The sequence below is a fragment of the Brugia malayi genome (genome assembly GCF_000002995.4).
Source record: "Brugia malayi strain FR3 genome assembly, contig: Bm_v4_ChrX_scaffold_001, whole genome shotgun sequence".
Lineage (NCBI taxonomy): Eukaryota > Metazoa > Nematoda > Chromadorea > Rhabditida > Onchocercidae > Brugia > Brugia malayi.
Genome location: NW_025062479.1, coordinates 20,303,321 through 20,330,637, shown reverse-complemented (window position 1 = coordinate 20,330,637; position 27,317 = coordinate 20,303,321). Strand labels below are relative to the sequence as shown.

The window sequence follows — 27,317 nt, the reverse complement described above, 5'->3', positions numbered from 1 at the left end:
AAGAAAGAAATATGCTTAGATTACACCTCAGTGAATTAGCTAAAAGGTTGCAATGAAAAAAAAAAAAAAAAAAAAAAAAACAAAAACAAAAAAACAAAAAAAGAGATTTCGAATCATAAGAAAACAATTAAAATTCTCTCAAATATAATTAGTCCTACTCGACTCAATCCAATGAAAAAAGATAACAGCAAGACATAAAAGATATTTTGTTCATAGGATAAATGAAACCTCTCATGCAATAACCAAATCTACTGAAGTAAGTAAATTTTATACCGTTCCTACTTAACTGACACTTATTCATATGGTGGTGGTACATCTTCCATTTCAACACCCGTCGACGTGGATTCAATTGATGAATCATCTTCGGGACGATTTATCTCACTGGTTAGTGAAATTTGCCAGGAATGTGGTGTACCCAGAGACGACACTGATTGTTGAACACGTGGATATCTGCAAAATATTGTCAGAATTCCAGCGGTAAATAACTATCACCATCAATCTTTCGATACTAGATAACTACATTTTCACGAAAGAAATCCTACATTTCCTAAAAAAAAACTGATAAATAGATAAATTTAAAAGAAAAAAAAAAGACTTACTGTTGTGAAATTACATCAGTTGAATCATGTTCTGAATAAGGCGGTGGAGGTGGTAGACCGACATTAGCTAAAAGCCTCTCGCTGAGTGACATGGATGTGCCCAGAGTTAAAGCTTCATCAGAAGTTCCTTCAAATTTTTTTTTTTTTTTGAAAATGACAAAAACTGCACGTTTTACTTATGTCAAATGTATTCACATTTCTTCAGAGCACCTCAGTTATAGATACTCCATTCCTAAACGAATTAGTATTTGACATAACTTTTAAATAAACCTGTTTTCAAGGATAGCCTGGATTTCATCGGCGAGGTAATACTTTTAGGTGAATCAATTACTGAGGATACTTCAGCCCTACCACAGTGTGCTGAAGCATGCTCCGCTGATCGCGGATGTTCTTCGGAAAATCGGCGTCTATCACTCGAAATTCTCGGGACGTTCCTCTGCATATCCTGAAGATTTCTTGTTTCAAACTATACATCGATTGTAAGTTCAGATAAATCTGAATCTTATAAATAAGCATACGTCGTTAATCTACCAGAGCTATAATGCACTGCTAATTTTTGTAAAAAAGAAAATAATGCCTGAATATTCGGGTCTTTTTTTCTCAATAAATTATACTTACTCCGAAAAAAGTGTCCACAATGAAATTATCACCATCGCTCGAAGAACTACTGCCACTCAAAACAATTGACGATGGAACATTCAGTTTCGAAAGGAAATCATCAAATTTTTCATAGACTTCAATAAAACTATCCATTCCTTCAGTCTCAGTTGATTTATCCAAATCATCACGACGACAGTCATAATCATAAATATCCGATTTAGCCGACTGAAAATAACTTAAATGAGCAAAGACAATTTGTCAAACTTTTCAACAAAATTTGATCTTTCATAGGTTCTTCTAGTACTGAAAAAAAAATGCCGCAACGGATCAATAATGTCTGTTTTTGGAATTATGAATTAATATCAATGAAAGTCACAAGTTCTTCAAAATAGCGAAACTCATATTATGTCGTATCCGTTACTGAAAGTAGGTATTTTATGTAACAAATGAACTAGACACCAAATTAAATTTGGTATTTCTACCTCATTACCACTGTTGGCATAAATATTCCTGAACTTCAATTTTAGAGGAAAGCTTTATAGATAAAGTTTGTGACTTACCTCGGCAGTAAGTTGCAATTTAAACCAATCCTTCAATCTGTACAAACTGTTACGAGCTTGTTCATTTTCCGCAAGAACCTTAATCATGTGTTAAATGAAGCTGTAAAAGGAATAAAAAACTTTTCTCTTTTACACTCATAAGGCTTACAATACTGAAGTTCAAATTAAATGCTTCTACATATGTCGTCAAATTCTATGACAATCTGCTCTGGTAATGAAACTGTAAACCAAAAGATAAGTTTATCAAAATTTAGGTAATACAATAATGAACTGTCATTATGGCATCTAAAAACGAACCTTAATAATCTCTTCATTATCAAAAGCAATATCGATTAACGTTCGCAATAAATGATATGCTTTCCATGAGTAGATATCTCTCTGACCGAACATTATTGCAATAAAGCCTTTGTACTTCTGAGGTCCATTGTCTGAAGAGGTTGAATAATTACTGAAATTTATGCAATCAAATCAGACCACTGCTTAATCAAATCTCAAGCTGAAATGAGACCAAATTTGAAATTAAATTTGAACAAAACATCTAACCAAAAATCTTTTTTCCATTCCTAAATTATCATCTAGAAGTTTTCTTTTAATAAAGGTTTAAATTCATAAACATGTTCCTTTCTTTAATAATGCTTCCTAATCAAGAATTTTTCCATTAACCTAAATGCAACACAAAAAAAAAAAGAAAAAAAAACATCACAGAAATGAAACATGCACAAAAAAATCGAAAGAACAAAAATTTTATTATATGATCAGCACGAATATTATCAACAATTGAGTAAAAAGATAGAGATTTAAGAAACCTTTTGATAATAGTTATTAGTTGCTTGATTTCTCAAAAATTTATTTAAAGTCAATTTAGCAGATAAAAACAATTGTGTTGCTGTAAAAAGCATAAAATGAGACATTGTAACTTACCAAAACCTAAAAGTATCAGACGCTGACGCTCCCTTTGTACCGAATCATTGATTTCAAAAATGTTTTCAATGATCGCTGTCGCGTTTTTCACTTCATTCGGTGTAAACAGACACTTAAAACGGAGTGATAGAGAGGATATAAATCAAGTAAGGATACAATTTACGGATAAAATTAAAAATTGGAATTATTTCATAATTTTATTTCTTCTATTCTATAAGGTCTAATAAAATTAAGTGTAAAAATTCGTTCTATACAAAACAGTCAGAAATATATATAATTAAGCACCTAACTGCAACGCATTGCTTTATTCATAATGGCTCTTTTATTTTCATTACTCTATCTGCGTTTAACATGTTCTTTTCCTTGGTTCAAGTAAGCTCCTCACTTGGCCAAGTAAGAAAAAAAAAACCATTCCCAAATGTTTAATGACATCATTAAACACCGGAGACAGAAAGAAAATCATCCTTCTGCAACGTCCCAACCATTTTTTAGAAAGTACAAAACGAAATTTATGCTTTAAACTATGCCAAAACAATAGAATCTTGAGAGAACCTTTGGCGATAAAAAGTAAGGACTCCTGCTTCTTTTGATATCCTTGTAATAACAAAAGATACTAGTTACTACTAATTGAAGTAGCACTAATTAAATACCTCAAACGAAAAGTGATAGAGAAGAATTTTCGTAAATTGAAGATTTTCCCAGCACAAATACAATATCATATCTAGTGCAACTGCGCGGTCGGTAGGTAATTCGATCAGCTGCTTCAATAATCTAAAGTTTGCCACATGTTTTAGCCCCGCATCACATCACGAATTAAAACAAAACTTCATTAGCTAACATTATTACCCATCCATAAATATATTCGAAATATTACATATAAGAAATTATTACCTATTGCTTTAATTAAGCAGATTGGAAAATCTATGTAAAACAAAGTACCTATTAACAAAAAGTGATTCAGCCATCCACTCAGCAACTTCCTGAGGTGCTTGAACAAGCCCACCGATTGTAATAGCATATGGATTCAAATCGGCATTCTCCAAAAGAAGCAAAAACATTATTTTTACATTAAAGTTTATTTGAAAACGTATGTTCTGTAATTTTAGAAAGGAATAGAAAAGACTCGCTAAAACATAAATTAGCTTTATGTTCTAATTTGTCCTCACCTCTCCTTGCCATTCAAATTTGCAAGTCCTGAGAAGTAATGAAATAACTTCATACAATTTTGAACTATCTTGGTAAATCACTTTGATATGATAATCCTCCCGTGAAATGAGCATCAACAACGCATGCAAGGCACCTTTTCGTACTAATTGCCTTTTCTGAAAAACTCTCTCCTTAAAGTAAGCAATGAAATTACTCACTGGAACTTTATAAAAGGCTGCTGGATTAAATTTAGACATGAAATTGCTGACGGCTATTCAGTTGATCAGGATGCACTTTCATATCATAAATTTTTTTAAAAAAAAAACTGGGCGCATAGGGATGGAAAATATAAAAACACATAGATACCTGCTCCAAACCTGAGAGAGCATAAAGATTGAACAAAGTTATATACTGGGTAGGGTAAGTGCTAAATTCGGTGAAATAATTGCGAGGGATGATAAGTAACAAAGTGATAAACATATCAGATAACGTATCACCCGCCTTATAAACAGCATCAATTTTGAAATCAGGGCAATCTCCTGCAACTGAAACGTTAGTACTGTTAAAATTTATGTCTCCGAAACTGCCACCTGAACAATAATACAAAATATTTCATGATAATTTTTGTCGAATTGGCAAACAATATAAAGGTGACAAAAGTCCGAAATATTAATAGTTCAGAATATTTTCATTCCAATAGGAATCACTACCCAGCGCTAAACTTACGCATATACGGTCGAATAACATCAAAATAATCGTGTGCAGTTGCATTCAAAAGTGTTACAAATATATTTGTGAAAAAATATCGCACCTGAAAGTAATCATGAAATTCATCATGGAATCATGAAATTCTAGAATGTAAAAACAATGTTCCCAGCTTGCAAAACCAATCTCTAATTATATACTTCCAAGAATCAAAGCTACTTAAGTTGGCTACTCGCTTAAACTGGCTAAGTCTGTGACTGACAATGAATGCGACACCTACTATGTCATCTAAATTAAATTTTCTAGGGTTCGCACTGAAAAAAATCTACTCCCTTATTACCTATCATACCATAAACATACATTTATTTGTTTTCTTAAATTTTCAAACTACCAATCCTCAAAAATTCGGCCTGCTTACATCGGTCGAAGGCGCGGTAAGAAGATATAAAACAACCATTTTCGACTGAAATATAATATTACAGATAAACCATCCACGAGAAGGTTTTGATGATGTAAACAATATTTCGTAAGTTTTCTGCCATTCTGTTACATTGCCCGAACTGCAATATACCTGTTTATTTCCCTCGAAAAGTAAAAGAACTAGAAGCAATATTCAGCACACAAATTTTTGCCAAATTTACATTCAAAGGATGAGAAAACGTAGTGAGCATAGACAAAACGTATGAGTAGATAAAATATCTAACACTTCTGCACTGTTTGGTTAAAACCACTTACCGCAACGTTTTCTTTGCTCGTAAACCAGTAGAAAATAGAAACTTGCTTAGCAGTTTGGTCGTTAATAAATAATAATCGCTGCAAAATAATGAATGATTTAAGAACTTATTTCTGTGCATAGCAACTATTCCGTGCAACATATCAATCGAAAATTCGGATTTGGAACACATGAAAAGATTCATCGGAAAAATACTAATTCATAAAGCCTTACTCTTGAAGTTCGAGATTCATCCGAGTGATCATTCGAACCGCTCGTGAGCATATATCCCGAATGAATTGAAAGTAATTCGAAGTGTACCTGAAAATTTGTTATAACGAAAGTCAACGGTTTAATCTCAAAGTTCCAATTCTAGCATCTTATATAAATAAAAGATGTATGAAACATCATATTAGCCATTGTAGACAAAATTTTCAACTCGAAGACAATTTATCCTCAAAATCATATAAATATTTCTACAGGACAATCTTAGTTCGCCAGTTTACCATGACTAGTGGACCAATAATATTTCCAGATTTGAATCTATGTAATTTCGAATCCCTAATAGACTTTCAAACATTCAAACGATATCCCGAATATTTATATTGTATTTATTGATATGTAAAAAGTGCTTACAATATTATCAAGCATATTAGAATATAACATAGAATTCAATTCATTGTTAGCTGATTATTAAATAATTTCAGATACATCAGGAGTTACTAACTGTGAAAAATTAGCACTCCACTGCACGAATATTTAAAATTCAACCCATTAAGACATTTCAACTTACTGCGATCGTTCATGCATAGCGCAAGTGTTTTTGCCTCGAACCAGAGCTTCCAGTTTCGGAGGCATCTGTCGAATACGAGTACCTGAAATATGTATGCCTTCTCCAATCATTCATTTGCAAGCATATTAAAGGTAGTAGTAAAGAGATATAGGATTAATAAAAGACGTTCAATAACTGCCTAACGATTCCAGCCAATAGCAAAACTTGTTGATCCTGATTCAGCGAATGGTTCCAACCTTAAGTTAATATCTCATTTTATATAAATTAGATGAAATCATGAAAAAAAGGGAACTTACTAATAGACATGGCACCTATTTTTTTATCCAAACTGAGCGGACTGTTGGAAGACGAATGTGATGGCTGTGTGGAAGAGCAAGAAGTTGTTAGTTCCACTGATGATGATACCACGGAAGCACCAGTAGCTGATATCTATAAAACGACTGATTGAAATAAGTTTTGAGGATGAGCACCCTAAAGATGATCCTAGCATTAAAGCACAGCATGATGCACAACTCGGAGCACGAAGAAGTACGAAAGGGCTCAGCCAGTGGTAAGAAGATAAGTTAGACATATCGGACCATGTTTAATGAGCTGTTCAAGTAATTTGTCAGCTGACAAAGGTATAATTATTATACATACCAAAAGAAAGCTAATTTCACTGAAACCAGCGTAAATTAATATTGGCAAAATATCAAGATTTTAATTGGACGGGAATGAATTCGTATGCAGGAATATGCCACACTTTTACAAAAATATATAATAAAAATTTGATGAAAACCTTTTCGTAAATGAGCAAATAAGCGTTCCACCAGCGCTTCTGTCGCTTTTTTTGATAATGGCTGCTGCTATTCTCGAACGTTTCCGTAATGTATTCACCACCAAACCACATACTTTGCATTTCCTCAAAATGTAAAAATTCAAAAAGACCAATTTTCCATGCATACAAAAAACTTGAGGTCACATCGTAAAAAACCAAACACTGAACAAATATTATCATTCGCAGTTTTTAAATTTTCAATCAAATATTTGATCTTCTATCGACTCATAAGATTTGCTTATCCTTAAAGAGCTGGAGATTTTTGTAAAAGATGCAACAAATGGCATCTACGTGACCGTTAATTTAAGGACTTAAAGATATGATAATCTAAATATCCAGTAAACAAATGACAAAAAAATAAAGCATTGAATAAATGACATAACAATTTCCAGATACACATTAATTTTTAACTGAAATAATGAAAGCCTTCTCCTATTACATCAAAGTTTACCTCTTTGTTTAAATGCCATTCAGTTACGTCAACATCATCGAATTTGAACCAACGACCACTGTCTTCTTCGGAACGAATGAATGAATAATAATGGCCACCATTAGCTTGTCCCGAATGTACAATCACTCCACGTAAACAATATTTCGTACTAAATCACCTTTATTGAATTTAGCATAATTGATATCCAAAATTATTTACTAAACATTGCAAAAATAGAAACGACGAACTCATTATCAACCAGTTTAACTTCTGATGTCGACGTGCCAGCAACACCATAAATATCGTTTGCTTCCGGTGATGCTCTTTCAGATGTGCCTGCAATTAAATAAAAGTAAATCCCAATATCAAACGAAAGAAATAAGTGTAACTGTTGGTTAAGTGTAGCTATGAATATATATATATATATATAAAAAACACCTCGACCGCTATCGGTTACCGAGGAGTGTGTCAATTCTTCTTTCGAAACTTCTCCTGCAAATAAACTAATTGAATCAGTAGGAATGTCATTTGGAGATTGTAAATGAAAATTAAGAACAATGATAACCGACTGCGAAGAATAAGTAACAATCACTGAGTTAAACAACGAAAACGTCTCCTAAATTCGTCTGCCATGCCGAATTAATATGAACAGAACGAAGTTCCGTTTTGACCAAAAATATAACGAATCTAGCTATTTGCTATATCATACATAGAAAGATAAAAAAATACCTTCTGCTTGAGCTAATCCATGAACAGTAAACGGCATCATGTCAAGATCAATCGGAAATTCGAAATAATCGTTGTATTTTTGTGGTGAATCACGTTCCCAATCAAAATCAAATCTTTTTAGCTGTATCGTCAAATATGGAGGTAATCTGGCAACACATAAGCGTTTCACTGCTGTCACCTATAAAACACATTTATTTTTTGTTTGGTAATCTTTCTTCATTTTTCACTATTTAAAATTCGAAGTTATGAGCTACATTTGAAATTCTATTTGAAATGGCGCCAAAAACTTACCTTCTTATTGCATTCTTCACACAAATATGCGTTGTCGTTGTTCAACAAATCCCCTTTCACATATTCTTTAAGGGAATCAAGAAGGTTGTTATGAGACCGGACATCAACCGAAATTGATGTAAATGGTTCTTCGCGTTGATATCTGAATGTTTTCACCATGAAATAAATTCAGACAAAAATAAAAAAATAAGGAGGAAAAAATTGAATGGTTTTTTTTTTTTTTTTTTTCATTAAACGTCAGACATTAATGCTGTTCGATTGGCAAGATAAAAAAAAAAACACTAAAGCTCGAACTTCGATCTACATTTTTTATGGAACTAGAATATAAGAAGGATGATTATGAATGTATAATGCACAAATAGTGGTTGCTGTATCAATATTCTTTTCAAATCTAATTTAAAAAATGAACAAGCTATAATACCTATGTGGACAGTCTTTGCAAATCTTCTGATCAGCAAATGTTCCACCAAATAAATTCTCACAAATAGGTGGTTCACCCAGCTTTTTAAGTCCTTCATCTATAGAATCAAAGAGAGCGTTGTAAAATTCCAAAGCATCCTGCTGTTCTCGCACATTTACTGCTTGACCACAGAACCTAAAATACGTCGTTTTTCTAATTCAAGTAAATCCTGAAAGTCCTTGAAAACATAAACGGTTTTCTGACTAACCGAAAATGTTTCCAGAAAAACTTTGGTGAATAGAATTGCATCTCAGAGCCAAGAAGATGTGCAAAAATTGATTGTACAGCTTTCAAAATTATTGCATGGTAGTGTTCCTCCGAAACATTATACTCCTGAAAATAAAAAAAAAATACTGAATTGAAAGACTGATTATTAACAGGGACAAATTTCTTGCAATGAAAATGAGCTTACATTTAGAACCATTTCTTCGACGCTTATATCATCCGTAAAGTTGGCATTGATAACGGCGTTCCGCAGCGGTTCAATCATGAATATCTACAAAAAGATTTTGTTTCACAGTATGCTTAACTGGGCAGATCGATCATAAAACAATGGCACAACCATTCAAAGATGTTCCTAATAGCTTGACATGATTCTAAAAACTCAAGTTTTACTTAGTAATGCAATGAAGTGTTAAGAACAAGCAGTCTAAATTCTTAACAACTTTTCATATAGACAGGCATTAGCCTTTTTTTTTTTGGCTGTTTTAATAATAGTTTTGATAGGATTAGGAAACATAGTATGCTGGGTTATTAATAATTTTAGTAGCCACATTATATTACTTTTGAATTAGATTTACTACACTGGAATTACCTGAATAAGCCAAAATTTGGTCACCTGTTAGAAATCAAAGTAAGAAGGAACGTACCTGCTGAAATACAGAATTCATGTAACAAGTAGCTCCACCATTCTTTAGTCCTACGTAACTGTTCGGTGAACGAACGGAATATCCAGGCATATATTCCCATTCAATATTCATAGTAGGAACTGGCTCTGTAAATTCACTTACTCAAATCGAAAATGGATCACGTGACATACACCACTGTTCTCAATCAGCTCGTAAAACAATGTTGCTTCAACGAAAACTATAAAAATAAAGCTCTTGATTTTGCAAATTTCTCACCATCGAGCGAAAGACAAGGATATCTCTAAATCTCTTCCCCTCACCTCTAACATATAAGAAAGAATTACGAACCTGAGTAAAAAAGTTCAAGAAGACTTTCAACTATGCATCGGTAATTAAGCGGTGTTGTGTCACAAAGTGCAACAATCAAATTGTATGCAGCTTTGGCACTTTCACTGGTACCACATACTGGAATAGAACGAGAAGAAAGCAATGGCCCCATTGTTTCTGAACGTGGCATGGTCTTATCTGACTCATCTATACCTGAAAAGTATCGAATTGACTGTTAATATTCCTGTAGACTTCGCTAATTCGTAGAGGCATTAGAGACACTGCCATATTCTTAACCGTAAAACATACATCGTTACCATCTTTCATGTATAAATTAGCTGAATTATTCGCTAATATCATTTTAGCGCACCAAACAATTTACCACCTCTCGAAATTGCTGAATGTGTCATTGAACGCTGTATGTGAATATCGCTATCGCTTTCTTTTTGCCGTATCAAATCAACATATGTTCGAGAAGATGGCAAAATAAACTCGTCTAGCAACTGCTGCAAATCAGAACAAAAAAATGAATATAACAAATGGACCATAGAAAATTACATATAAAATTAAAATAATCACTTTAGAAGAATTTTAAGAAATCATAAAATCTTTCAACATTCGAACCAATCGCAACTTTTAACATAGAGAAAGTTCTTAACCTATGAACCACATGAAATACTGATTTAGATCCTTCAAGCAATTACCTTAATAAGCTGAGTACCATTAGCTTCCGAACCAATTGCAGTTTTCTCATCCTTTGTAAGAAATCCCAGCAAACCACGACACACATCAAGCCGCCCAATTAGTGATTTGTCATCAGGGTAACTTTCCTGATTTGCAATAGTATGCTGCTGAAACTCTTACGATGTAAAAAATGTTTTGCAAAAATATCCAAAAATTGCGAATTAAGTACTAATTTACTAGGAGTTTCTACCGCAGTGCCTCTAAGTATCCAACACACTTTATCTGATACACCAATATTTTTGTGTAAACTATTCCAAACTATTGCCAACAATATTCAACAGAAATTCAGAAGTTTCAAATGAGTTACCTTTGCACGATCTAACCAGTCCAAAACCTTTTCCGTTCGCTGCATTACATCGTCAACATAAATTTGATTATTTTTACAGTGATCCAACAAGCTTAAAAATTCTTACACTAACTGATAAATTTAAAACGATAAGTTACAGTAAAAAATGTCTGAAACAGGTTAAGATGAAGTTTGATATTATTATGTCATAGAAATGATTTTGCTAAGAACTGACTGCTTCAAATTACCAAAAACAGTTAAATTATAACCGCAGTACAGTCATTTACAAAAGTTCAATAATCCTTTTACCTAACTTCCATGAATCTGTCGACAATTTTTCTACGAAGCTCTTAAGTTACACCATAATCCAATCAACGAACAAAACTAAAATACCTGCATAATAAAACAAAAAATTCCGCATTCTTCACTAGCTTTTCATCGCTCTCTTCCAATTTGTTAAAAAGTAACTGCAACAATGCTGATGCAAGTTGTCGCTCCGCTGCACCTCTACGACAAACCATCCGCCGAACTAAAGCTGAGAAATAGCGCCGGATCACACTGAAAACAATGGGAATTTTCCGATAGAGGAGCGCTAAATCCCACATATTTTACATATTCACAATTTTACCAAGGTCGTTCTGTGAAAGTTTTAGTCGGGTTGACGAAATCTCCACCCGTCTAGAACTACGATTTTTATATAACATGAGAATGAGATTCATTATCAGAAACTTTTTTCTAAACTCAATAAAACGTACGAGCTTTTGCAGAACAATAAATCAGACACGAGAAGATTCCACAGATGGATGATTTTGAGAACTTCTGATGTTGAATCTCCATTAACGACCTCTATCGCAAATGCATCCAACAAGCATTCTATGGGTTCTTCCTGTATAAAAGTGTTATTTATTCACAATTATACTCCTACAAACACTCGGCACATCGGATGCATTATTTATGGAATCTGGAGTAAAGAATAAAAACTGCGACTCTTCCTTGGGTAATAAAGTAGTATCGGGTAATAAATTACCAGCATAAAAGTTGCAAGTTCTGATTGGCGAATTGTTTCAATAGATGAATCTTTCGCTAAGCCACCTGAGATAAGACGCAATGGTATATTTCGTGAACCAACTGCCCACGCCAGCCGTAGAAGACATTCAAGTCGATTATTGTCTGCGTTAAACAATTGAAAAATTGTTTCAATGATTTCGGGATTCTCTTCGATGCGATTGTTGAGATCACGTGCAACTACACAACATAGCTATAAAAATAGTGGAATGCTAATTTGCCTAGAAAACTTTCCTTCATTTTCTTTTTTTTTTTAAAGAAAAATTTCGTTTAGTAATAATACACCATAATATTATTATAAAGAAAAACCCAATCTGGCTAGAAACTTCTACTCTACTAGTTGCTTACTTTTTCACACATCCCCACAAATACAGTGAAACAATTTCTGCGAGCTTCGGAATTTATCACAATATGTTGAATTGCGACACTATTTCAAAATTACAACACTTTTCACTAGCAACAAGAGTTTAGATACTACTGTTGTATATAAGAATGATAACCTCTTTAAAAACTGTTTGTTCACGATCAATAATCCGACCCGTTTCAAAACATCCACTCCCATCCACATCGGTGGTCCTCAAGTACTAAAAAAATCCTCCTTGTTCTAAACAATCTTGGAACAGCAAGGGAAAAGTGGCGGATGACATGTCATAAGTCATTATGATTATCCTGCAGAGTAATACAGAAATGTGAACAAATATGCATACTTTGAGGCGTGCGGCTACAAAGAGAATAAATTTCGCTATATTTGCCAACCACCAAACAATTGTGCTACAGACATATTCATCCCATCGACATAAAATTTGAGGATCTTCCAGGAATGAAAACACCGCCAAACAACTTGGTGACGTAAGAAAAAAGATCTAAATTAACATTTATGAACATTAAGTTCCAGTCACCAAGCTCAAAGCTATAAACGTTAACTCTAAGTTACAAAATCATATTGGTAGGTATTAAAAAGGTTTGTCTTCGAATTCACAATACGTGGATCCAGGAAGGCAACGGAAACTCTCAGAGAATAAAAGTCTAAAACACTAGGAAAAAGACCTGGAATTCCGTAGCTTCAATCATGAAATGTCCATTACACGGCAAAAGCAAGGAATGTAAAACGCGCAAAAGATGCAAAACGTAGTTAGATGATTCGGATGGTAACAGATTAAATAACTGTCCTGATTCCACCAATACCTTTAGCATCGTCACTGACATTGTATCTGGTGGTATTTGACTGAAATTTTTTAGTTCAAAAAGCAAGTAAACTTGGTTAGAAAGCCAAAAAAAACGTAGCAAAAGTTTGAACGAATATAAAGTAAAACCTACTTCAAAACATCGCTAGCAGATTTTCTCAAATAATTATTCCCATATGCATAACCAATGTCGGCTAAAGTATAAAGGAATCGAACATGATCAGAGTTTTCGGCTATTACGGCGCCCGGTAAAATACGTTCATTTTCTTCATTACCACGCTCATTTTCTTCATTACTGAAATACAGAAGCTCATTTTCTTCATTACTGAAATACAGAACGTTGCTTCTTAATCTACCCTTTTCAGAAGCTTGCATTCAGTTATTAAACTTCTTCTTTACGCCACACCACTTAAAGCATAGCTTTGAACAAATGATACATTTTTCAAAATGAAAATTCAAACCACGAAGTAAGTGTTTGATCAGGGCTCGAATCGCTACTAGCTAACCGACTATTCCATGTGCATGAATGACTTTGAAAATTAATTATAATATGTGAATTGGCATCAATTCCTAATTCATCAAGTGTTTTACGACGATCAGACGAATGCAATATTCTCGTTTCCGGCGCATTAAGAGACTGAACGGTTAACTGTACTGGTACAAGCACTCCACCGATATTGCAACCATCCATATATCGTAACTGGTCATCAATCTGGAACTGGTCATTTTGAAAAGTCAAAAACTTTTCTTTTGTAAACCATATCCATCTAAAACACCTATTTAAACATCCAAAGGAGCTTAACAATTCTGGATGTTGAATCACCATGTCCATATCATAACTTGGTTGTGATTTTTTTTTGCACACAAAAAATAAATGTTCAGTATTCTCCCAATATATTTGAAACTCCTGATAACTTTTCTGCAGTTCAGAATTACTATTCTTGAACAGACTAAAACTTGCAACAACTTTTATGTAAAACTTGACATCTGATGTATACTTTCATTAAAAAAAAAGCCGTTACAAACCTTCAGTTTCAATGCTGAAAGTGACATAGTGGAGTGAACCGGAATACCATGATCTTCGTCTTGCACTGCTAGTGCTGGAGTATGGATAATTTTTTGTCTCAAATAGAAAGACAAAAAGTGGGAAGACTGAATAACTGATTTGAAACCGGAATTGAAAATCCAAACTTAGTAAAAACAAATAAATTCCACAAAAACTTAGGCATTAAATGAATGCAAACTCACAGTTCGTGTCGACGCTACTCGGTAGCTTCTCATCTGAAAAAAAAAAAAAAATAAAATAAAATGAAAACTTTTTTGAACAAATTTTGCATGCAGATTTCAAGCATATATGTTTAAAAGCATATAAAGATGTAAATCACACACATACAAAAAAAAAAAAACTTTTATTTGCCAAAACAATCGTTAACTATGTACACCTCGTCCAGTATTTGGTTAAACAACAAAGAAACTTTTAATATAATCAAATATCCAGTATTCCTTCTAATTATACTATTTGTTCCCGTATATTCTATGTATTAAGTTTTTTAGATGAAACAAGATTGAACGAAACATCAATTTAAAAAAAATTCTTTGTAAAAAAAATCATGAAATAAAGTTAAAAAAATTCAGGTTATGGAAAAAGAAAGAAAGAAGAAAATATGTAAATTAAATCTTTCATTATTACAGTTTGTTAGCCCAAATGCAAAATGTATATTTAAAAAAGAAAACCTGGGAAAACGACCGGTAATACAAAACACCGTCCTAAACCTGCCTTGCGAAGTGGCTGCTGAGATCTTTCGGGAATGTAATAATCATCATCAAATGCACAGATATAAGAATTGAGAGCCTGAATTAAAGTAAATTTTTTAATAAATTAATCTGAACATGAAGATTTCTGGCACAGTATGCATGAAAAAAATATAATATATACATTTTATTTGAAAAATCCTAAAACAAAACAAAACAAAAAATAAGAAAAGAAAAAATAACAAAAATCAGATCACAACTAAAAAACTGTGATCTGAAAAATATTGTAAACGAAAATTTACCGTTAATATTCTACCCATTCGATCAAGCATTTTCATTTTTTTCTCATCACTATTATTGCCTTTTATGAGGTCATCGTGTTTCGTTTTCAACATTATGAAACTGAAAGAAAAACAGTTCACTTTCTCAAATTAAAACATATATGAGCACTCAAAGCTACGATCTCCTTTCTCCTTCTGTGACTCAGTCTAGAGTAAGAACATATGAAACGGCAAATAATTAATGAGCAGAGCAACCATTTTTCATCTAATAGCTAATTAGAAGCTATCAAATATTTTAAAGTACACTTAACCATTTATTAACAACAGTTTGAATCAAATTAGCAAAATCAGAGATCACTGCAGTATGAGGATTTGCCAAAATCCCGACCCATAGAGAAATAGCCAAATGTGATACTTCAGCACGAGCTTGCAGCATTATTTCCCATAAATAATCCATTCCCTGAAAATAAAGAAAACGATAAAAACTCCGAAACTCGAGGAAATGTGAAGTACGTGTATGCTCGATGAATGATAATGGATCTGCTTAAAATTGCAACAATGAGATGTGGAACTGAAGTTGTCAATAAAAGAAAAAAAATAAAGTGCTAACCCATCTCCCTAAGTTTTTCTCTCCCTAAACCCTTTAATTTCTCATGTGACATAATTGCTGCTTATAACAAAGTCCGAATCACCTGATGAGTTGCAGAACTTGAAATACAAACAATACCGTATTTTATTTCACATGTTCCTTTACCTCAAGATCAAAGTCACACATCAAATAATGCGACATTCCTTCAGTGGGTTGGAAAAGTTTACTATGCCTTTTGTTTATTGCAATCCAAAAGGTTTTGAAACATGAAAAGCCTTCCTCGTTCAACAATTCAACTGGAAGTTTTAGGATCCGAGCTGAAATTAAAACTTTTGATATTTAAGAAAAAAAGAAAATCTCGGTGTTTATATTCTCACAGTAATTAACAACCACAATTAAAATAACGGATTTAAAGAATCATGCAAGACCCTTCTACTATGGTGTTGAATTTGAATAGCAGAAAATGCTATAGGCCTATGTACACCTCTTAAAAGAAACCTTAAAATTTCAACATGTAAAAAGAACTTAAAAAGACTTAAACAACAAAGTTTACATGTAAAAAGTTGGTCAAGTGCTTTTGGATCAATATCTTGTTGATCTTGCATTGTACCAAATAGTTGAAAGCCATATGTACGCTCATATTCAAATACTGATTGAACGATAAGAGCATCCCATAACTCATTCGCCTGTAACTTTATGTTTCAGTGATAGTTATCATTCAGCTATTTCAAACTTTAAAGGTAACAACGAATAAGAAAAGCAGAAAAAAATAAAATAAAATGAACCTGCGGTGTCATAAGCCAAAGTTGTCCATCAGAGAGAAGGAAATGCAGAAAACCCAGTCGAATTTGTAAATTATCGCTATGAGTGTAGCGGCCAACAAGCACTAAAACACTTGCATCTTCCACAGCAACATAAACATGAGGTTGGTCGTTCTGAAAATTATCGACATAATAAAAAAATTTTATTAGCTGTTAGACATCCAGTGTAAACTAAATGAAGTTCTATATTTTTTTAAATAATTCGATATAATAGGTAATGTTTATTATTATTGTTAGATGTATACCACAGCATTTCGGACTTTTTCCATGTAGAGAGCAACGTTTTTCGACAATCTTGAGCACAGTTCCGTATCTTGCTGTACAGTAGCGATATATTCCGCCCTTAAAAAAAAAAAAGAAAAAAAAAATTAATTCCAAAAAAAAAGGAAAAAAAAATTAGATATTAAGAATCTTGAAACAATGAAAAACATAAACAACAAAACATATCATTTTTTTCTCGAATTCACTGTTGATAATTTTCATTACTATTACTATCCCATGTATCCTCCTTTTCTCCTTTTATCTTATATTTCTTTTACATCATATGTCTTTCAAAACTGCTCAACTTAATCCACTTATTTAAATTCAGATATGTTAATTTGATTCGTGCCAGCATATAGAATGAAAAAGACAATAAAATGCATCCTAATGCTGAAAGTAAAATACAAAGCTGAAAGAAAATATCAGTTAAAGACCACTTTTGTTTGCACAACTTCCTTAGCAAAATGATGTCAGTTTTAAAAAAGAATTTAAGATGCACATGGATTAAAGGTTAAGAATGCTTTCGTTATCTGAAAATGAACTAACCGTGTTACTTTTCTGCCTGTACTATAATCACATTCTGGCATTAACATCATTAATCGCTGCATATGCTTTAATGCCGGAAGCACGAATACTGAAAAAAAAGTGAAACAATATTGTGTCTTTATCGTCTCTGATCAAAAAAGAAATCATCTAAATCCAGGAAACTAAAAAAATTAAAAAATAGGAATTTAAGAAACTGAGTCGAAAATTGCATGGCGTTATAATTTTACTAATTTAAAGTCAACTAATACTGCATATTCCAAATATAGCTCATTTCCAGGATAAATGAAAGTTTTGTACGATTTGCTTCTGTTGTGCCTCATGGCTTTATTATGAAAACCACTATCAGTTACTTAATGATTTTGAATGAATTACCCGAATCCAGAAGTAGTTCATCAATACAACGTTCAATGTAATGTCGCCGTAGTTCTTCAGCAGGTACTGCACTTTCTAGTACATTGAAATGTGCTTCTAGGGCAGCATCAATCATTTCTACAGGTAGCCGCTCATCATGAAATAAATCCCACAGCAGCGAAAGAGATTTTATAGTTAATTCCTGGAAATTTTGGTCATGTTAGTAATGAAAAATGAGATCATTGAAGCAATCCATCTCTTGATAGCAGCATAACCATCGTCAAATGCAGCCAAGATTTTGGAATCTCGAAAGAGGTTCACATATCGAATCATATCATGTGACTGTTGTCCAAAACTACCCTTGCGCAGTCATAACTTCTTATATACTTAAAAAATGAGGGCTATAACTTCTTATGGTTTCTATATTATGCAATTATTACTACTCTTAGACTTCGATTGGTAGAAATTATTTACAGAGCACTACATGCCACTACTGATCGCAAGGTCAATTATTTTAAGCAATAGAAAATGATTAGAGTCACCTTTTCAGTAAGACTACTGAAGTCAACGCCAATTCGACGTATGAGATCAAGCAGAAGTGTTCGTTGTCTTGCAGATGACTTTGTCCAACTCTCCTTAATATAAATAATTCCCAACATTTCTGATTAGTATTTTGATTTTCAAATTCTAATTTCAGTTCTTTAAATTTATGAATCAAAAAAAAAAAAAAACAGGGACAGCTACATATTGAAAAAAAAAAAAAAAATAGTGTGTACTGAATTTATAAAATCTTTATAAATCAAAAAAACCCTAAAATTGAGAATTAAAAACTCTCACCTTCATTCGTTCAAATAAGTGCTTCTGCAATGTGTTGTTCAGTCCGTTAACTAGCTTAGCTATTAGATCATGAACATTTCGTTGGATGACGTCATGCTTTTCATGTTGTACATTCCACAGGATATCCAAATCATCAATTGTTATAGCATTTCTTTCTAGTAGCACTCGAAACACTCTCTCTAACCTGCAAATATCAATTTGATAACAAGACAATCAATATAATTATTAAATAAAATTTACCTGCCTAAATCTTTTAGTGAAGCTCATTTTTAATGAAAAAATGCAAAACCTTTCACAATATGACGGATGGTGCAAATTATCGCGAACTAATATTTCGATAAGGTGTTGCTTCCTCAACCATTCAGTTAAATCATTCATTGAAATTACTAATTCTTGCTGAAAGAATGATAATATCATGAATATGAAGAAAAATACTGGTTTCACTTTTTGCTTCAAACGTTATGATTTTATATTTCTCATATTTCTCTAAAGAAATACGTGTTAATTATGGAAATACTATACTGAAACAAAGCGAAAAATGATGGAAGAACGGTATAAAAATATAAAATGCAGTTGTCAAAGTTATTTCTGTTAAAGCTTAGGAATGTTATGGTGACAGCACACCTGCCGAAATTCTGACGCCGCATTATGCAGAACCATATGTAATTCTTCCAAAGCTGCTATACGTCCAGCAAAAGGTGCTACTTGAAGTACTCTGAAATTTCTTCCTGCTATTAATCTACTCTTTGAAGAAAAGTAACAACTTGAAATGATTTCTAATGATACCGCTTTTGCCTCTGAAATATACATAAACTCAATTCGGTGCCTACAAGTCCCCTGTATGTTTTTTCCTATTTTTTTAGATTTAGATTTTTTAAATCATTATCGAGAATTCTTAATTTTTAGATTCTTGCATGTTGGGAACAGAATCGTAAACCAATTAATTTTTATGCAAGGAATTTAGGAACAGATCTATTAAAAAAATGGAAAAGCAATTATTTCTTAATATTTTATACCGCAAAATGTATCGTAGTGAGAAAAACGGCATTTGTCGTCCTAGGTGGATCATCTCTGGATTAATCAACAGCAGACTTTGTAATACTTTTGCTAATTCAACGTATGGTGATTCGTTCAAATCACCTTTCACCGTTTCGCATTTCAGTTCCTTATCGTCCATGTGTTCCAATCGTGCCACTGCTATTTGCTAAATTTTAGATGTCAATATCTCCGAAAAAATGATTAGCATATTCATTCCTCACAGTTGTTTACACAATTATCTGAATTAATTACTTTCATCCACAATCACAAACCCATCTTCACCTCTTACACCATGACAAAAATGATGACGAAATAATGTCGACCAGTTTTTTGGCCAGTCAGATGATGAGGAAGTCGTATTTAGAAATTCGACACTAAATATTTACAAAAATGAATTCTCCTTCTCCCTCTAACTTTTCCCGAAATCGAAAAAGCTTAATTTGCTATGAAATATTCGAGACTCATTTTTTCATTACTGATTAGTATTACTGAAACATCAAGCAACATAAATTATTACTCCACACTTTTTATTCGCCTAACCTTTCTCCGTTCCAGTTCGTTCATGTTCATTACTTTATTATGAAGATTACGTAGTGATAAAAGCAACACTTACAATAGTCGGACCGAAAGTTTCTATAATGATTGATGGTTTTAACAGGAGTGAACAAGAAGCAAATGGTCGAAGCCAATCGATAAAATCAGTAATTTTTGTTGTTTCATTAACATTTCTCTCTAAGAAATTCTTCATCAATGTGAAGCCGCCAATCTTTCCGAAATATGTCAGTAATAGCAAAAGCCATAATTGCAAAACTCTCTGAAACTCAAGACGATTGGAAAATGATAAATGAAATAAAAAAGTAAGGAAGCAAATAATAATGCAGGATTCGTGTGGATAATAATAAAGGCTTTTTCAAGAGTACAACTCTTTTACAATGTTCAATTTTCATTTTTGCTGTGCACGACAGCAAAAATAGCACCTTCAAAGCAAGTATGCAAACAACTGTTTTAAAAAATGCAAATACTGGAACGACAGAATTCAAACAAGAACAGTGAGAATATACTGCTGAGAAATCAGAACACTCTAGATTCGGATAAGAGAGAATAAGACCACCATCAGCTGAAGAGAAAGTTTCGTAAACTTTATCGCTAACAACATAAGTTAGATTAAAGTTTGCCAACCTGATACACTTCTTCAACGGTATTAATCGAGGTGTAACGCATCAGTTCACTTGGATCAAATTCCATCTCCAAGAAATCCGCTTTACGTCCATAATTTTGCATATGAAAACTGAAAGTATAATGTGTATGACAATTACATCGGTGTGATCATTCTATTACTAGTACAAAGAAAAATATCTCCATCCCATTATATATATATATATATATATATATATATATATATATATATATATATATATATATATATATATATAAACAACAGACAAAACAAAAAAAAAAGCACTGCAAAAAAAAAAAAAAATTTTTTTCTCAAAATTAGTTTATCATTTCCAAATTTACAGGCAAAAAAATTAACACCAATTAGATTGCTTTTTTCTATCTTATCTTATTTCTTCTAACCTTGTTTTGTGTACATTTTCGCCTTCATTTGCTTCTCCCAAAATTTGAAAATTATTTCTAGACTTATTTAAAAAGACAGGGTACTGGGATTCTTATTATTCTGTATTTTAAAGAAATAAAATTAAAGAGTAGCTCATCAAAAGTGAACGGCAAAAAATTATAACATGTCATCAGATCAAAGCATAAAAAAGAAGAAAAAAGCAAACAAATAACATACTTCACAGAACTGAACAAAAAACTCGGCAGCTTTAAAGCATACCGACTATTGCTGGACATGACGTATTGCAGTATTTTCCAGTATGAATGATGAAAATCTTCTGCTACAAGTGTTTGCCGCATTTTTTCCGTGAACATTATGAGGAATCGTGCAACACTTAGCCAAATAAATCGCTGCAATCCAATTTTTCAAATCTTTTAACATGAAAGAAAATTTATTCTCAGCCATTTCATGCGTTAAACTACTTTCATTTCCTTCATTAACAACAGCAGAAACAGAAGGGCTACAATCCTCAGATTTTTAAAGAAACAAGGCATTCCCAATAAATACTAAATGAAAAACGACCGCTTAATTTGCAAATCACGGTTGCAAATCAATTCGGTAAAAAGGCATTCCCAATAAATACTAAATGAAAAACGACCGCTTAATTTGCAAATCACGGTTGCAAATCAATTCGGTTTTCATAGATAATACATAAATATCCCCGAAATGCACTGAAATTGTGTACGGGTGACAGGAAGCGGTATATTCATTTCTATCTTAAAGTATTTATCTTGTTTACATTTTCCCTCTAAAGCATCGCTGCAATTCTATCTTTTTTCCCACAGCCAATTATGATAACATTACGTAAAAACTTTTCCATAATTTAATTTCAAAACATTCTCAATACACAAAAAGATTATGAAAAAAAATCCGAAAAAAAATGGATTAGGTGGATCTGTATTGTCTATGAATCACAGTTATATTCAAAACAAAACAAAAAAAAAAGGTAGTTAAAATCCGGTATTAAACAAATATATATAACTTAAATCCAGCTATAAAACTATGATAATGAAGAAAATCCGATTTATGAGAAATTACATGGATTTCGATCTTCCAGTCTTTCATCGCCTCATCATTCATCAACTTATCGAAAGCAACTTCTAGTCCTTTTTCGAGAAAACCTTCGAAAAATTTCGACGTCTTATCGGTTCCTGCAATGCTGCTAAATGTCAATCACTGCTATTCCCTAGCACAGCATCTCAGTATCAACTATGTTCCCGATATTACTAGTACAATAACGTTTAACAGAATTAAATCCCAGTACTCTACAATTAACTTCATATTCTTCAGTTTTATTATCAACAAATACGCAAGCATCCATCAACATAGTTGTTTATCTGTTCCCTCCTTCTTGAAAAGCAGGAGTTGATTGATACAGCTGATAATTAGTTCAAATATGCACATGTCTTATCTTCCTCTTTCCAACGCTACAATTACAGTTTTAAAATTATGGTGAAAAACCTTGTCATTGACTTAGCATTAGTATTTAATACCAAAGTGAATACCTCGTTTTATTAGCACAATTGCAACTTCCATCAGTCCTTCTAGCTCTTGCTTCGGTAAGACTGGTACCACCCATCTGTAAAACATACCAAGATTAAGCAGATGAAAAACGTAAACAATTCATGAATTTTCAAATTATGTCCTTGATTTTGGCAAATTTGAAAAAATTCAACTATTTAATTCTTTAATTGTGTGGCAACCTCATCCCACAACTCATCATATTACACACATTCTCAAATATTTGTTTTTCCTCCTAATATTTCCTATTAATAAAATGCTTCTCGATCCTTTGCCTTTTTTCCATTTTTGGAAAATTTTATATTACGATTAAAATCTCAACCACTTCATAAAAGAAAACAACCTTGCACGATGTAACTGATCAAATAAACGAGTCAACATCCCGGATGGTAATTCAGTGAAATCCTCCCATTCTTTTGGCCTCTCACTTGCAACTGAATTTAACTCGGCATGTGCTGATGGTGATGTTTTAACATCAAATGTATTTGGCCGCTGCAAAGGATCACACATATTTGAAGATGACGACCCAATGGTGGATGCTGGAGCCGAGCTTGACATTGCTCTACCAGTTGGACTTTCTGAAATGTTGCGATGAATCTCACGCTCTTATTCCACCGTTATTTTTTGACAAAATTTCCATCCCTGTTAAGTAACATGCTACCTTTTTCCCAGGTTGGGGTGACGTGTCTGCAACTTATCTTTTCTTCCCTAAATTCATACTAGTAGTATCTTGGAGAACATTGTAACTGTTAAACAAACGGTAGTAGCCAATTCAATCTCGCTTAACTGTTAATTGGGAATCAAATGAAAATTGAAAAGAAACGACAGATTTTTTTACTGTAAATTAACAACTATCAAAAAAAATTTAGATTGTGAAATTTGGAAAAATAATTTGAACAGTACTATTCGATCATGAAGATTTGCAATGCTGAATATTTGAAAGAAATTAAAGGGATTGAAGGAACAGAATAAAAATAACCATAAAGTACACACGACTTTTGAGAAAGTATGAATTAGCAATTGAAGAACGCTAAAAACGTTTAGTGCAAAAACAGTAACAGGGAGAGCTCATTACTTGCAAACTTTAAGAGGAGACTACAGTTAGAATTCGTGAGAATAAAGAATAATATAGAACGCTGCATAACATTTTTGCTCTACAAATAAGCACTCTGGAATATTCCATATATTCCCATTACTAGAAATGAGATATAAAAAGGGAAACAAATCGAGTTTTTTCATAGCATATTATTTAAGCAATATATTTCTAAACAAATTAATATTTCCTTAGTCAATCAGTTAAAAACTGTTCACTATCATTATGTATAAGTAGTATTACACATGACTGGAGACTTCAATTAAACAAAGTAATCATGATTTGATGTACAAATAGGATTGCTTCTAACTAACTGAATAAGATATGGGCAGTAATCCTACAGAAAATATACTTGAAACAATCCAAAATATTTTAGTTTGTAACAATATTTCTGGAAGCTGCATACATGTATTTATCAAAAAATTCCACTCCTTATGTGCTTTGTTTAGAATGTATTAAAATTCGACTTAATAAATCAGTAAATGTGCAACATACTGTGAAAAACTGATGGTAGTAGTACTTCTGGAACACTGGAGAAATCAAGATTTTCTTGGAAATAATCCACATTTTGCCGTTTCGATGGTGTCGACGGATACGGTGTCTGCCCGTCATCTTCATTCAAATCGAATTTACTTTGTGGACTTTCCACACTTTCCACCACATCTTCTAGCTCACTTTTGGAACTCATCGATTCAGCAAAGCCATCTACCGCATTTTCTGCAGGTGCAACCACACCGACTGCATTTATCTTCGCTTTTCGGCCAGTTAGAGTGTGCATCACTCCAACCACAGCAGCAGAGCCCGCCATGTCATATTTCATTGACTCCATATCACGTGAAGGTTTGGACGATGCTCCACCACTATCAAACGTTACACCCGATTTAGCAAAAGCAGGACTCACTGATGTTCGAATCTGCAATTTCTTTTTTTCTTTTTACTAACAGATTTTTGATATCCCTTATTCATTATAATTAGCGGGACCTCCAACCTCTGATTACTCGTTCATTCGATGAGTGACTTCTTTTATCTGATCGCCCTGGAAACGGCCACAAATAGTTTTAAGAAGCGTATGACATTTGCCGTTAAATTTCCGTTAACATAATTAATAACCAGACTGTGTGAATCAAGAAATAACTCTTCGCTAGTCTATGTAAAAATTTGTGCTTTGTTCAGAAACCTCAGAAATTAGATTTTAATCCTAACATAATTTTTTTTGGCTTTTTAATGTTTCAGTAATGATACAAACTAGAACCTGATTTGCCACTTAAATAAACGACACCCTAAATCCCAAGTAAAAATATAAATGAAAATAAATCAAGTTCAAATTGGACAAGTTTAAAAGAACATGTAAGGGGTGAATTGTCTGACGTCATTATTATCCAGCATGATTCCATTAACCTCACAACAAAAAAATCAAAAAATGATGCCAGCCTATTAACTCCCGATAAAAAAAAGCTGCAAAAATAAGTGAAACATGAAATATAGATTTTCCAGGATAGAAAAAAGAACTTTAGGGTTGCAGTAAAGATTAACGCGTTGTTAGAAAAAATAAAACTACCAGTAAAGGTGAGTCATTTTCCTCATCTCGTACCGGCATTTCATCAAAATGCATCCACCAGTCTCCATTTTCATCTTCTGATTTCGTCGGCAAATTATCACTACAAAAAGAAAAACCATTCAGAAAATTTGGTAGTATAATCTATCTATGCGCATGACTTCACAAAAGACTTGTGATGTAAAGACACCTAGTGGGTATCTGCTTTCATCCCATTGTAGAAGTGCGTATTACTGGCATCTTCATCTCTAAGGAAATCCAATACTTTAATTAGTACTCAAAATGTCTGCTTTGGCTATCATTAGTAACGATAAAAAGTATATTGGTTGGCTCTGCGAAGGCGAGTTCTTGCAATGCCCATTCGGAGTTTCAATCAGTGGAACAAATAACATATGCTTACTTATTATGTAAGCTATTATACAATTTTCAACAAGCCCTCACTTAATATTACTTTGCATGAAATCTTGTCACATAAATTTCCTGCAATGAATCAGAAAAAAATCCAGAAATGAAGGAAAAGTTCAACTTTTTGCATCGGCTGTATGTCTGAATTGCGTCATTCAATTCGCCAGAACTGAAATCAGTGGGAACTGAAGCGTCAACCGGGCTTGAATGTGGCGATGACGACGGCGCAGAACAATGTGAATCATTGACAAGAAAAGCTGAAAAAGGAATAAAATATCATATCTCATTACTGTGTTGAGCTGCTGTAAAATGTTACTTTTTTTATATCTCTTCAATAAACGTCATGTTAATTCCCACTCTAATGATTTAATATAATTCCCAATTTTCAAGTTTTTATCCCATGTATGTATATATCCAATCCTATGATTTCCTAACTTGAAACCATGGATGGTTCCAAAAAATAACTAAATAGTAAGTTTAGCATTCGATAGTTCTATTGGCTCTCTCTGTTTTTGTCGCCATATTTTCTGTTTGTTGATGCTAAATCGCATTTTCAAGTATGACTAAAAGTTACTATTCGATCACGATCGAATAAGTGAACATGGAATCGTTTTAGTAAGTTCCCAATATTACTCAAAAAAATAAAAGAAACGTAAAAAGAAATGCATACCACGTTTTGTAGCATATCGTCTTTTCTTGCTATTATCAGAATCTGATTTCAGTTCTATCGAATCATCATCCCGCATCTGTTGATCGTACTGATCATCCATAACAATGCTATGTACGTTAAATAATGTGGAATATGTATATAAATATATATATATATATATATGTTTATATATGTACAGTAACAATCCTTCACGATTCCCGTATAAACGTCTAGTTTTCGTCGTTGGAACCAAAACCAATCCTTTTTAACATATGTTTGAATCCTTAAGTAAAGTCATAAAATATCAAAGCTGTTCAAAATCGATCTTCGCATACCAATGTATTGAACTATACCGGAAGTTAACTACAGCAATAGCGACCATAAACTATCACATTCGAGATCTGATTATTATCAGTAACATTGTGACAACGGCAGTGAAATCATAACTGAGTACAAGGAAACCATTTCTGCTTTCAGTATGATCATGGAAAGTAACAGTGATTATTAAATGAGATAGCTAAAAAATGAAGATTGTGAAGGAGAAACGTTGTCTACTGAAAATTTTTCATGTCGTGATTATAGGCATGAATACCACAAGAAAATTCTGTCCTTAACTATGCTGACGAAAGTAATGCAACAACAGAAAGTCAGAATTTAGTTACCCAATTACTATTACGATTTAACTATGATTGGTGGCACAGTAATCATAATTTGATTAAAACTAAACCAAATCCAACGATTTCATAAAGAAAAAATAAATTTAAATACGAAAATAATATATTT

At 32.8% G+C, this 27,317-nt stretch overlaps 1 protein-coding gene across 10 annotated transcripts; it reads right to left on the bottom strand.

The window, feature by feature from the left end:
- Positions 1 to 293: 293 nt before the first annotated feature.
- Bm2 lies at positions 294 to 26,655 on the bottom strand (the record flags this gene model as incomplete). Of its 10 annotated transcripts, none has more annotated exons than XM_043075523.1 (65): positions 294 to 450; positions 600 to 726; positions 870 to 1,044; positions 1,218 to 1,424; positions 1,760 to 1,837; positions 2,057 to 2,187; positions 2,681 to 2,792; positions 3,331 to 3,451; positions 3,620 to 3,717; positions 3,847 to 4,002; positions 4,193 to 4,371; positions 4,553 to 4,637; positions 4,950 to 5,091; positions 5,267 to 5,344; positions 5,478 to 5,564; positions 6,037 to 6,118; positions 6,333 to 6,465; positions 6,815 to 6,937; positions 7,305 to 7,452; positions 7,532 to 7,619; positions 7,722 to 7,775; positions 8,013 to 8,190; positions 8,304 to 8,445; positions 8,725 to 8,898; positions 8,972 to 9,096; positions 9,176 to 9,259; positions 9,633 to 9,757; positions 9,960 to 10,151; positions 10,324 to 10,444; positions 10,643 to 10,789; positions 10,990 to 11,080; positions 11,362 to 11,526; positions 11,724 to 11,854; positions 11,996 to 12,226; positions 12,534 to 12,617; positions 12,741 to 12,896; positions 13,081 to 13,258; positions 13,351 to 13,512; positions 13,679 to 13,929; positions 14,244 to 14,317; positions 14,466 to 14,498; positions 14,952 to 15,069; positions 15,272 to 15,371; positions 15,562 to 15,710; positions 16,005 to 16,156; positions 16,393 to 16,525; positions 16,625 to 16,774; positions 16,906 to 17,002; positions 17,468 to 17,555; positions 17,840 to 18,020; positions 18,361 to 18,453; positions 18,656 to 18,839; positions 18,945 to 19,051; positions 19,280 to 19,370; positions 19,672 to 19,859; positions 20,307 to 20,507; positions 20,873 to 20,981; positions 21,489 to 21,661; positions 22,350 to 22,462; positions 22,817 to 22,890; positions 23,176 to 23,410; positions 24,421 to 24,838; positions 25,484 to 25,583; positions 26,007 to 26,142; positions 26,556 to 26,655. In XM_043075523.1, 65 exons carry the CDS (start codon positions 26,653 to 26,655, stop codon positions 294 to 296), a joined length of 8,895 nt encoding a protein of 2,964 aa, XP_042931457.1. The 10 variants fall into 10 exon arrangements, with proteins under 10 accessions (XP_042931457.1, XP_042931458.1, XP_042931456.1 ...); XM_043075524.1 differs by having other exon boundaries at positions 4,193 to 4,365; XM_043075522.1 differs by having other exon boundaries at positions 21,531 to 21,661.
- Between the last annotated feature and the right edge of the window lie 662 nt (positions 26,656 to 27,317).